The 13628-nt window shown below is 35.5% G+C and overlaps 1 protein-coding gene across 1 annotated transcript in view; it reads left to right on the forward strand.

Annotated features, from left to right (window-relative positions):
• CMPK1 (cytidine/uridine monophosphate kinase 1) overlaps positions 1-13628 on the forward strand; it is a 35779-nt gene that overhangs the window by 13561 nt on the left and 8590 nt on the right. Inside the window, 1 exon segment of the mRNA NM_001314253.1 lies at positions 13449-13595. Within this exon segment, the coding sequence (NP_001301182.1) occupies positions 13449-13595 (147 nt within the window).

Consider the following 13628-nt stretch of genomic DNA (forward strand, 5'->3'; position numbering starts at 1 on the left):
TTTTAGAGTCTACCAAATATGAAAGGTCTTTCTACTTAGAGAAAATATTTGGAGTTAGCTTAGATTTAAAAATCCTAGAATGGGAAAAGCTTATAGTATAAATGCTCTTTATATTCAAAATAGGTTACTCGATGCCAAATGGAGCGAATGACCTAATGATTGGGTGTCATAAGCTAAGCCTGTATATATACCTTAACCGTCCTCTTATTAACGATGCAAGTGCTTTTTCTTTTGGTTACTTTTTAATTATACAAATAGTACACATACATTATAGAAAAATTAGAAAATACAGATGAGTAAAACACCAGTGTAAAAATCACCAGTAATCTTACCACCCAGAAAAGACCACCATTAATGAATATTTTGGGACATATATTTCCAGAGATTTTTTTTTTTTAAGTAGCCTCATACTCTGGAAACCTGCTTTTTACTTATAATATCACAAGCATATTATCATGTTAATCAATGTACTTTTACCACATAATCTATATGATGATACCATATTCTATAGATTACATACATTAATTAATTGGTTCTTTGTTTTAGAAATTTTGTTTCTGATTTTTCAGAAATCATATTCTGTGTTTTTTAAAAAATAACTTGGAAATATAATTTACATAACACACAACTCATGCACTTAAAGTGTACAATTCAAAGGTTTTGATATGTTATTATGTTACTAATTTTTTTTTAATCGTGATAAAATTTATCAAGGGCTTCCCTGCTGGCTCAGATGGTAAAGAATCTGCCTGCAATGCAGAAGACCTGGGTTCAGTCTCTGGGTTGGGAAGATTGCCCTGGAGGAGGGCATGGCAACCCACTCCAGTATTCGCGCCTGGAGAATCCCCATGGACAGTGGAGCCTGGCCAGGCTAGTCTGTGGGTTTGCAAAGAGTCAGACACAACTGAGCGACTAAGCACACACACAAAATATATCATGAAATTTGCTATTTCAACCACTTTAAGTGTGTAATTCAGTGGTATAAATTGTATTTATAATGTTGTGCAACCTTCACCATGATTTCTAAAACTTTCTCTTCACACCAAACAAAGACTCTACCTTTAGGCAATAATTTCCCATTCGTCCCTTCCCCCAGCCGCTAGTAACTTCTAGTCTAATTTTTGCCTCTGAATTTGCCTGTTTTCAGTACATTGTGTGAGTAGAATCATACAGTATTTGTTCCCCTGTTTTTTGTTTGTTTTTTTTTTACAGCTTATTTCACTTAGTATAATGTTATAAGTTTCAGCCATTCCTTTCTATGGCTGTATGGTGGTTCACTGTATGTGTATGTTATGTAGTGTTATCCATTCATCTGTCACTGGATGAGCGCTTGCTTCCACCTTTGCACTGTTTTGAGTTGTGCTGCAGTGAACATTGACATACAAGCATCTGTTTCAGTCGTTTGGTTATATAGCTAGGAGGGGAATTGTTGGATCGTATAATTCTGTTTAACTTGTTTGAGGAACTGCCAAACTATTTTCCACAGCAGCTGTGCCATTTTACCTTCCTACCAATGATGTGTGGTTTCTTTATCTTCACCAGCACTTATCATTTTATGTTTGTTTGATTGATTATCACCACTCCAGTAGGTGTACAGTGGTATCTTATTGTGGTTTTGACTTGCATTTCCCTAGTGACTTAATGCTGTGAGCATCTTTCATGTCTCACATGGCCTTTTTTTTTTTTAAATAGCCATCCAAAATGAAATTTCTGCAGTGACCACATAGGGAGAGGAAATTCACATGAATAAATTGCTTGAATCAAGGTGTAAGGAAAATAAATAAATAGCCATCCTAATGGGTGTGAATTGTTATCTCATTGTGGTTTTGATTTGCATTTCCCTGATGGCTGATGATGTTGAGCAACTTTCCCATACTTATTGACCATTTCTATATCTTCTTTGGAGAAATGTCTGTTTGGATCATTTGTCCTTTTTCTTCCCTGCAGAATACTGCGTTTTAAAAACTGTCTTTTGTAACTTTTAAAGCTGGGTGGTTTTTATTACTAAATTGTAAAGTTTTAAAAATATATTTTTGGTATAAGTCCCTTATCCAGATATATTACTTGTAAATGTTTTTTTCTATCCTGTGGGTCATATTTTCATTTTTGTGGGAGTGCCTTTGAAAGCACAGAAATTTTAATTTTGATGAAGTCTGATATCTTGCATTTTAGGACATACGGTATGCTTTCTATTGCCTGTGGTGCAGAGATTAAAAGATTGATAGTGAGGCCAAAACTGTAACAGAGGAATAATTGTTGAGTGTTTGTATTGTGCCTGAGACTGAGAGTTGAGGGTGGAAGAGAGGGGATAGTGTAGGCGGAAAGGAAGAGTGGGAGTAATAGATTTGTGTTACTTCCTTGACTGATTCCAGGGTATAACTGGGTCTAAGCTCAGTTGGTAAAAAATCCACCTGCAATGCCAGAGACCCCTGCATTCAATTCCTGGGTTGGGAAGATCCTCCGGAGAAGGGATAGGCTACCCACTCCAGTATTCTTGGGCTTCCCTTGTAGCTTAGCTGGTAAAGAATCCGCCTGCAATGTGGGAAACCTGGGTTCCGTCCCTGGGCTGGGAAGATCCCCCGGAGAAGGGAAAGGCAGGCTACAGTTCATGGGGTCATAAGAGTCGGACACAACTTAGCGACTAAACCACTACCCACTCGAGTATTCTGGCCTGAGAATTCCATGGACTGTATAGTCCATGGGGTCTCAAAGAGTCAGACACAACTGAGCAACTTTCACCAAGTCAGACTAGAGAGGTGAGAGAGGTTGTCCATTTTGCAAAATGGTTTCCAGCATTCTTCCTCTTGTGTAGTTATGGCAGGGAAAAAAGTTTTCTATAAAAATTAGCCATAAACTTATCACTTATTAGGACATTTCCTGCATGTGAAAAAGTCAGATTCTCATCAAGAAACAAGAATCCCTTATATTCTGTTCTACATTATATAAATGTGTATAGTTGTCTGTTCAGTTCAGCTCAGTCACTCAGTCGTGTCCGACTCTTTGCGACCCCATTAATCAAAGCACACCAGGCCTCCCTGTCCATCACCAACTCCCGGAGTTCACTCAAACTCATGTCCCTCGAGGCGGTGATGCCATCCAACCATCTCATCCTCTGTCGTCCCCTTCTTCTCCTGCCCCCAATCCCTCCCAGCATCAGAGTCTTTTCCAGTGAGTCAACCCTTCGCATGAGGTGGCCGAAGTATTGGAGTTTCAGCTTTAGCATCATTCCTTCCAAAGAACACCCAGGGCTGATCTCCTTCAGAATGGACTGGTTGGATCTCCTTGCAGTCCAAGGGACTCTCAAGAGTTCTCCAACACCACAGTTCAAAAGCATCAATTCTTTGGCACTCAGCTTTCTTCACAGTCCAACTCTCACATCCATACATGACCACAGGAAAAACCATAGCCTTGACTAGACGGACCTTAGTCGGCAAAGTAATGTCTCTGCTTTTGAATATGCTATCTAGGTTGGTCATAACTTTCCTTCCAAGGAGTAAGCGTCTTTTAATTTGTCTGTTCAGTTCAGTCACTCAGTCGTGTCCAATTCTTTGCGACCCCATGAATTGCAGCACGCCAGGCCTCCCTGTCTATCACCAACTTCCAGAGTCTGTAGTCAATGTTAAATCCCAGGCGGGGCTAGAAATTGATAGCCATACCATCAAAAATATGTATTTGTAGACTGACTAATTTTCAGTTAAGAAAAATGTAATCATGAAGGTAAATTTTATATCAAAGTTTTTTTAAAAAAACATGTACTACTTTTTAAAGCTAAATACTGATTTTCTTCACACCTCCTATTAGCACAGGTTGATGAACTAAAAATGAAAATGATTCTTTGTTGTCTAAGCTAGATTGATTTTCTTTCTTTCTTTTTTTTTTTTTTTTTTTTTAAAAAGAAAAATCAGTTGAGAGAGGTTGGCACAGTAAAGTTCTGAAAGTGCTCCAAGGGGTCATTCTGGAAACTAGAAGTAGTGTGGTTACATTGTCTGCCATGGCGGTGTCATTTCCAGAACATCCTGCTTATAATTTTGAACTCAAGTGCCTAGTGTAAGGCTTCACTGAAATATGTTTCCTTTTAAAATTCTGCTGCTGTGCCTTTTGGATCCTCTCAACTCAGTGTGTCTCTAAATTTCCATCTGTTTCTAGGCTGTAAAACTGGACTGTTTTCTGTCTCCTTCTATGACTCTTGACTTCATGCCCATGCAGTGTGTTTCTGTGTTGCTATATTATACTTTGTTTCTCCTTTGTTTGAGGAATGGATCACTTTCCAGGGAAATTTTTACCCAAACATTTGAATTGATTTTTGCTGCTATTCTCAACAGTGATTTAGTTTTAAATTCTAAATAAGTTTGTGATTGTGCAGGTACTGTTCTTCTTTTTTCATGAAATTGGAGAACTTTTTATGTAGAGATATTTATTCCTAATGTTAGGCTATTTATTTTGCTGTTCTGTTAAGATCTGGTATTAATAAAACACTTAAATCATCAGCCTTACTTTGTGATAGTTGCCATTTAGAGATGTGTAGATAGAATATAACCTTTTTTAAATTAAAAAATTTTAAAGTTTATATGTATACATGTACTTTGAAGATTCAAACATTTTGAAAGTACATAAAGTAAAAACTGAAAGCTGTCTAATTAACCTTAGCTTATTCTCTTTATGTAATCACCTATCAGCATTTTTAGGTGTGACTTTCTGGTCCTTTTTTGATATATTTATACACAGATAAAAATACATGCACAAATATTGCCTTTTGTTCCGTGCCATGCATTTCTTTGCTTAACAGGATATCTTGGCTAACTTTCCATATCAGCACATGTAGATAGCTCTACTCCATTCATAATATATACAATAATCTATTTAACTATTTGTATATTTGTGGGCATTTAGATTTTCTGTTTACAAATGATGCTAACATAAACTGTCATGTACATGTGTCTTTATGCACATGTACAACTGTTTCAGTAGCACAACTCCTAGAAATTGCATTGCTGAGCCAAAGGGTATACAAACTTAAATTTTGTTAGACTCTACTGAATTGCCCTCTAAAAATGCTTAGGCAATTTACACTCCCACAAACTATCAAGATTCTGGGTTCTCCCCAACCCCTGGTCCTTGCCATAGCCAGACAGCTTTTTATTTTAACCAATCTGATGTGTGAAAAATGAAATTACTTTGCTTTAATTTGCATTTTTGTGATTACCGGTAAGGTTGAGCATCTGTTCTCTCCTTTTCTCTGAATTGTTTGTTCTTATCCTTTGCCCATTTTTGTATTGAGCATTTTTCTTTGTTAGTAGGACGTCTTTATATACAGTGTATATTACCCTGTCACCTTTGTATGGTGAAAATATTTTCTCCCAGTCTGTTGCTTGTTATTTGGTTATATCTATGTTATCTTTCTTTGTTCAGAAGTTTTTATTACTCATATGGTCAAGCATGCTGTTTTGATTCTTATTTTGGAGTGTCTTTCTCTCAGTCTTATTTCCCCCAGTACTATCCTGTGATTGGGTTTTGTTGTTGTTGTTTTGTTTTGCTTGCATTGTGTTGTTTTAGAACTTTAATTTACCTGAAATTTAGTTTTGCATATGATGTGCAAGAATCTGATTTTTTTTTCAGATGGTAGCCAGTTGCATAGTATCATTTATTAAATAGTTCATCTTTTCTCTGTTGATTTTTAGATAATAACTATCATTTATTGAATTCCCATTTATACTTAGGTCTGTTTTTAGACTCTGTTGAGTTTCATTGTTATGTTTGTCTGTTTTTATACCAGTATCATACTGTTTTATTTATTTTAAATTCATGTCCATTTAAAATTTAAAAAAAAATTTTTCATACTCTTTTAATTACTATAGCTTTGTGTTTGTTAATATTGTTTTTGAGTTCAGTCATTCTCTCACATTTACCCCTTCTGTTAAACTTAAGAATCAACTCATCAAGTTTCATTAAAAAATAAATAATCCCAGTTGAATTTTGATTGAGGTTGCTATCAATTTATAGATTAATTTGTGGAAATTTTATATATTTACTGTATTGAATCTTTCTATCCATAATCTATCTATGCCTTCTTTTTATGATACTGATTTTAAATGTTTCTAGTTTCTCCGTATAATTCTTACATATTAGTATCCCTAAATTTAAGTTTTTAGTACTGTTTAGTACTGTGTAGGATTCTTTAAATTGAGGTACAGTTGACTTGAATAGGATCTTTTGAAATGTACGTTTTCTAATTAGCCGTCGCCAGCTGATTGGAAGGCTATTGACCTGTTTGTTTATAAGAAGAAAGTAAGCAAGATAAACAGATTGTTGTAGGTTCTCATAAGTTTTTTAGTGTGCTTAAATACATCTATGATGCCAGTTTTTGGAGCCTGTGTGTTTGAGGATATTTGCATGGTGAATTGGATTCATGTATCATACTTTTCTTATTCTGTAGTTACTCTTTGACTTTGCAACTTTATTGGTATGTAATTTGTAGTTTAGCCACTGGTTATCTTGGACTTTGCTCCAAGAATAGCCTATACAAGTTACTATAACTCTCTGGTGATCTGAGTACTCTCATGGTGCGTCTTGAATCTAGTAGTGTAGACCACATTTCTAGGAGTGTGTTCTTCAGGAGAGGCTTCTGATTTTAACAGCTGACTACGATGTTTGGCAGTGGCTGATTGTGTAGTACAGTATAGATATGATTTCTGGTAGTATAGATGTTATTTCTATTTTAGAAATGAAGAAACTGAGATCTAAGAAAGGATAAATAAATTTCCTGAATTCTAGGCTCTTAGGCCACCTGCAGCAATATTTGTGTTGTGCTGATGTGAGTGTGTTGTTTGTAGGCTCTGCAGTGACTGTAAGAATTGATCATTTAATTAATAAGATAAGTGTTTAAGATTAATAAGACCTCTGTGCCTATCCGTTAATGTTGGAAATTTTCAAAATATTCCCCTAATCTCCGGGAATCCCTGGAGGTTTCTGGGCCTCATCTTCCTTCATCTTCGATTGTTTTCCATCCCTTTCTGATATAGGGACTGTGGATTAATTCCAAATGGCTGAAATGACTTAAAAGAAATAAAAATACTGGAAATGACCAACTAGAATGAAATTGGAATGTGAAAATTCCAATTCACAGTTGCCATAGGGGCCGTTTGGTATGTAAATCAGATGCCAAATTCCTCAGTGTTCTGAGACGCCTCCTGCAAAATGTTAGAGGAATATTGAGGCCTACGCAAATGAAAGAACAGTCTGTTTCATAGCTTCTAAATCAACCATTCTTTAAGTTTTATTTATTGTTCTGTTAGATTGGTGCAAAAGTAATTGTGGTTTTGCATTTTTGAAGTTTGCTATTTGATATTGAAATACATTCTTAAGTAAATGTGGTTATGTTATACATCATTTTAATGCATATTTCTTTGCTTTATGTTTCTTAGCTAATGACTTATTACTTATTTTATATTTATTTTAGACTAGGGAAATGATGTTAAACAAAAAGCAAATTTGGATGATTTTCTTATTTGAGTTTAAAATGGGTCGTAAAGCAGTGGAGACAACTCACAACATCAACAACACATTTGGTGCAGGAACTGATAATGAACTTATAGTACAGTGGTGGTTCAAGAAGTTTTACAAAGAGACAAGAGCCTTGAAGATGAGGAGCATAGTGGCTGGCCATCAAAAGTTGACAACGACCAATTGAGAGCCATCGTTGAAGCTGATCCTCTTAAAACTACGCAAGAAATTACTGAAGAACTCAACATCGACCATTCTACAGTCATTTGGTATTTGAAACAGATTGGAAAGGTGAAAAAACTTGGTAAGAGGGTGCCTTATGAGCTGACCACAAATCAACAAAAATCGTCATTTTGAAGTGTTCTTTGAAGTCTTCTCTTACTCTGTGTAGCAACAATGAACCATTTCTCAGTCGGGTTGTGATGTGCAATGAAAAGTGGATTTCATACAAGAACCAGCGATGACCAGCTCAGTGGTTGGAGTGGCAAGCAGCTCCAAAGCACTTCTCACAGCGAAACTTGCACCAAAAAAAGGTTATAGTCACTGTTTGATGGTCTGCTGCCTGACTGATTTACTACAGGTTTCTGAATCCTGGCAAAACCATTAGATATGAGAAGTATGCTCAGCAAATCGATGCGATGCGCCGAAAACTGCAGTGCCTGCAGCTGGCATTAGTCAACAGAAAGGGCCCAATTCTTCTCCACAATGCCTGAGTGCATGTCGCACAACCAGCGCTTCAGAAGTTGAACGAATTGGGCTACGAAATTTTGCATCATCCGCCATATTCCCCTGACCTCTTGCCAACTGACTACTGCTACTTCAAGCATTTCAACATCTTTTTGCAGGGAAAATGCTTCCACAGCCAGCAGGAGGCAGAAAATGCTTTCCAAGAGTTCTTCAAATCCCTAAGCATGGATTTTTATACTACAGAAATAAACTTATTTCTCACTGGCAAGATTGTGTTGATTGTAAAGGTTCCTATTTTGATTAATAAACATATTTAAGCCTAGTTATAATGATTTAAAAGTCACAGTCCAAAGCCGCAATTACATTTGCACCAACCTACTAACCTTCTTATCATTTCCCAAGCAGACAGTGCTGGTAGAGACTGAATTCCTTAGGCAGAGTTATTGCAAATATGAAAAATTGACTTTATTAATTAATAGTAGAGCTCAACTCACTTTAAATATGTAAATCACTATTAAATCCTTTGTGAATATAACCTAAATATCTCCCCAAATTAGTGTTTTTGCCTGGCAGTTTGTAGAGACTCAATAAATACTTGTGGATTTAAAATAAGTTCCACGTATTGCCTGAACTAAGGTTTTCTTACATGAGTAGCAAACATTGAGGAAAATGAAATAGTGCTTTAATTGTCTACAGTTGAATGGATTATATCCCTCCTCTTTTCTCTTTTGCAGGATGTAAGCTTTTAAAATATCACTCTTTAATTAGAGAAAGAAATATGCTTCATGTTAATTTGGAGTCTGTTTGCTAAAGATTTTGCCTAAGAAAAGATTTAGCTTGGTTTATAACTTTCATAGTTTGTAGTTAATATGCCGATTTGTAATTAAATAGGCATGGTCAAATGTGATGTACATATTTGGAAATACAGTGAGGGCGAACTAAAAATGAGGTTGAAAATCCGCTAGCAATTTGATTCAGATACTCTTTTTAGCCTTTCTCTCACTGGATAGAGTTGCTCAGTCTTCTTTCCTTCCTTTCATCCCTCCTTCCTTCCTCTTTTCTATCCCCTCCCTTTCTTTCTCTCTATGCACAACTCTTTCTCTCTTTCCTAACGTCCATATAATGGTGATGATAAGAAAAATCCTTTTTCTAACCCTCTCTGGGTAAAACTGGAAGAACCCTAAACAGTTGACCAGTTTTAAGCATCTGAGCACTGTACAGCAGTTCTTACAGTCTAAAGTAAGAAGGCATTGGCAACCCACTCCAGTACCCTTGCCTGGAAAATCCCATGGACGGAGGAGCCTGGTGAGCTATAGTCCATGGGGTTGCAAAGAGTCAGACACGACCGAGCGACTTCACTTTCACTTTTCACTTTCATGCATTGGAGAAGGAAATGGCAACCCACTCCAGTGTTCTTGCCTGGAGAATCCCAGGGACGGGGGAGCCTGGTGGGCTGCCGTCTGTGGGGTCGCACAGAGTCGGGCACGACTGAAGCGACTTAGCAGCAAAGTAAGTTCTCCAAGACTTGCAGATAAAGTTACTGAAAACTGCTAGTCATACATTTCAGTAATTGGAAGAAGTTCTATTGGAAAAGCCTTTGAAGTAAATGATAGCCTTACACGAAATGTTGCTGGGATGCCCTAAGCTCTAAAGCTATTGCTTGCAACAAGTGCCAAATCGGTGAGTCTGAATGGCCCCAGGTAGCATTTCTAGGCGTTATGCTGAAGATGCATTGTTCATAGTACAGAATCAGAACTAGATTTTTAAAGTTCCTGAATCTTACAGGGAGTGCACAGTAAACTTAAATGCTTCATACATGTGTCAGCTGCTTAAAGGACACTAACAGTTTTAACTCACTTGGTTACTTTAGAAATATATCTGTATCTGCTATCTCTGCTGCGTTCCCGCTACTTTCTAATTGCCATACTCACAAGAGGAATTGCCTGGCATCTGGGTTTCTTCCTGCCCCCAAGGACTTGCCATTTATGCATCATTTGTACCTTGAACTTTTTTTTTTTCCTATTGTTTTGGTCTTGATTGTTTTTCTTTTTATTTTTATTCATATAGAATGACATTACCTGAATTTAGAAAGACAGAGAAGTTATTGAGATGATTTGAGATTTGATACTATGAAGTTGTTAACATTTATCTAGTTGTAGTAACATAGGGTGCTATTCTGTGCTTGTTGAGAAGTAGTGCTTTTTTCCTCTCTCCTAATCTTAGTGCCTGATTTGTAGAAGTTATTAAGTTGTTTCTCATCTTAAAGGAGAATATGAAAGTAAAAATTTAAACGATTACTCTAATAAATGAATTGTTTATACATTTGTCACTAGAAAACTACTATTTTTAGCTGAATAGTAGCTTGTAATTGCAGTTATTATAGTTTATAGTATTTATAACCTGCTGTGGTTTGAATGTTGCTCTTAAGGCTATAATTAGTAACCTACTAGATTTTAATTACTAGGAAATTTCAGAGAATGTGAAAACGTTTTGATTAAGCCTGAGAAATAGCCATTCTTGCTTTCCTCAAAATTGGCATCGGTGACTACTTAATGACAGCAGAATGCTTTGAAAACATGCTGTTTAAAGTCTACCTATTATTAAATACCATAATAACTAGTGTGTAAGTGATAGTTGCTTTTTTGTTGTAGAAACTCTGTGGTAAGAGGAAAGCTTCAGCAAAATCCTTAAGAAAAATATAGTATACAAAAGTAATTGGTAAATAGAATAGTTTTTGTAAACTGGAATGTAGATGAGAAATAGAAAGATACATATACAGGTTTGACATGATGATATTTACTTAAATTGCTTGTCTCCTTGAACTTTGCAAATAAGGTTGTTTTTTATGTAGTTTTTTAAAAAACATTTGTATGCTTCTACAATTTACAGCTAGTCTCTCTTTTTTAAAAGTGGCATACCAAAACTCGTTATAATGTAGTATAAGCTTGCAAATTTGAGCTCTTCAGTGTGAGGAAACAAAAAGTGTGTATACTAATTTCTTAATTACTAGCTGGGTTTCTAAATGTACGTGTTGTTCCTACATCCACACAATCTGTACAGAGCAGTCTGTATTGTTGGTGTTTCACTGAGTGTTTGCCATCGTGTAGTACTGTTTGTCTCTGCATTTATTCAATATAACCATATGCTATAATCTCTAGACCAGATGAAAGCATCCGGCAAGCATAGACTTCCAAGTAGGAGCCAAAGTAAGCAGTGGGAAATGAAGCTGCTATAAAATTTTGTGGACAGTAGTTGCAAAATGCTTTCTGAAATTCGTACATAGTAAATGGCAAAGTAGGTCACATCTCATTTTTTTCAATAAAGTCTTTTCCATATTCATTTTTCAAAAGTATACTTGGTATAGCTTATACTTAGTGATAAAAAATCGGCATTTTAAAATGGTGTGGTGTGAAGATAATTTTAAAATAACAGTTTAAATAGGTACTTTTGTATTTATTTCCATTTTCTGTAAATGATGGGAGTGTTTTTAAAAGCCTGTTACAACAACTGAATACACTTTTGATCATTTGTTCTAATGCAAGGAGCTGTATGCCTAAGAGAGGCATGAGCAATGCTGTGGTTTTGTTTATTCTCATCAAGCTTTATATCCAGTTTTAGTCAGCAAATAAGCTATTTAGAGTTTGTTTTCCTTTGCTGACTACCTTATTGTTAGCTTACTTTTAGTAAACAAGAGCAAGTTTAGCCAGCAATTTTTGGAAATGGAAAAGGGGTAAAGAATGTGTGGCTTCTGCAGTCCAAAAAAGAGAAAAACACAGAAAACTCGCTATAGCATGAATAATTGAGAGTTATTTTTTTGTAAAATGTATAATAGAAACATTCTATTTTGGAAGGAGAATGGTGGGAGTGTGAACTGTCTCAAATCTTAACATTGAAATTAAAGATAAAATTTATCAAATATTTACTGTACATTTAATAGGGATGAGATAAAAACTCATTTAGGGAGTTTTAAGAGTTTGGGATGTGATGATTGTTGTAACTGAACATTGAATATAGATCTCAATATCCTGATATTTGAGAGTAAAAATAGATTTTATGAATAGATTTTATAGCTCTTTTGATTTAATAAAAGGAAACATGCAAGTCCATGTGGCGGAAGAAGCTTTTCAGTAATTGTCTCTCAGATCTGTATTGGTTTCACATTCTAACCATGCAGAAGTGGCAGAATAACACTATATCAAATTATGTAATAGTTCAACTATCACCCTATACCCTGACCTAATACATCGTTTGTAAATCCTCAGTAATATAGTCATCACAGTCATACTACTGGCCATACTACTACTGTACTACTGACCGTTTGCAATGTATTCATATCTGTTATCTCACTTAAGTCATTTGGTTGGTCTATCTGAACCTCTAAAGTGAATACATATACATGCACACAAACATATTTATAATAATATAAGATGGTATGTATATACAGGACAAAAATGTTTGCAAATTATTTAAGTATCTTCATGATGGCAAGGAGATAATTGTTGGCATTTTACATACATTATCTCATTTAATCATCACTACTAAATTGTAAAATAGGTATCTGTATTCCCATTTTACAGACGAGACCTCTCTAGTCACATCTAGAGAGGTAGGAAATGGACTTTGAGAATGATAAGGAAAATACTGATCTAGATGGAGAGACAGTGATATGCTAAGATACTATTTAATTGTGTGTCCACTCTCCAGAGTGGTCAGGAAAGCTAATTTTGTGGAGGGGTTAGGACTTGTACTGTTTACTGAGAAAAATAACAAAGCAGAAGAATGGGGTTTGTGTAAGTACTGACAAGTGCAGTTTAGATGTATTTATTGATTTTAAGGAAGGAAAGGAAAGATTTTACAGAAGGTGGGTACAGCCAACTGTGGTAAGATTTGGGGGGATTGCCTTGAATTATATAGATTTTTTTAGGCCTTTCTTTGAATATTCTTGATTACATTTAAACTTTGTATTTGTGAAGGTATATAATGAAATAATCCTTGAATAGTTCTATAAATTTGGGGATGATTGCATGATTTTGAACATTATAGCTACCATGCCCTATGTAGATTAAGGATATTTTTTAAGCAAACAGGATTGTATGAAATCTCTCTAAAATTTTTCCTTATTATTTATTATATAAGCAAAGCTTGTTTGTTGTAGAAAAATTAGAATATAGAAATTTCTATGAAGGGAAAAAAGCAATAGTCCTATCATATCACTGGGTTGAATGTATTTTGATTTTTTTCTATGTGTTTTTTTCTTTCAGAAATATGGCTACACACACCTTTCTGCAGGAGAACTTCTCCGTGATGAAAGGAAAAACCCAGATTCACAGTATGGTGAACTCATTGAAAAGTACATTAAAGATGGAAAGATTGTGCCAGTTGAGATAACCATCAGTTTGTTAAGGAGGGTAAGGAGTGTGAATGCCAGCCAGTTTAAACCA

Source organism: Capra hircus, chromosome 3 (genome assembly GCF_001704415.2).
Source record: "Capra hircus breed San Clemente chromosome 3, ASM170441v1, whole genome shotgun sequence".
Taxonomy (NCBI): Eukaryota; Metazoa; Chordata; class Mammalia; order Artiodactyla; family Bovidae; genus Capra; species Capra hircus.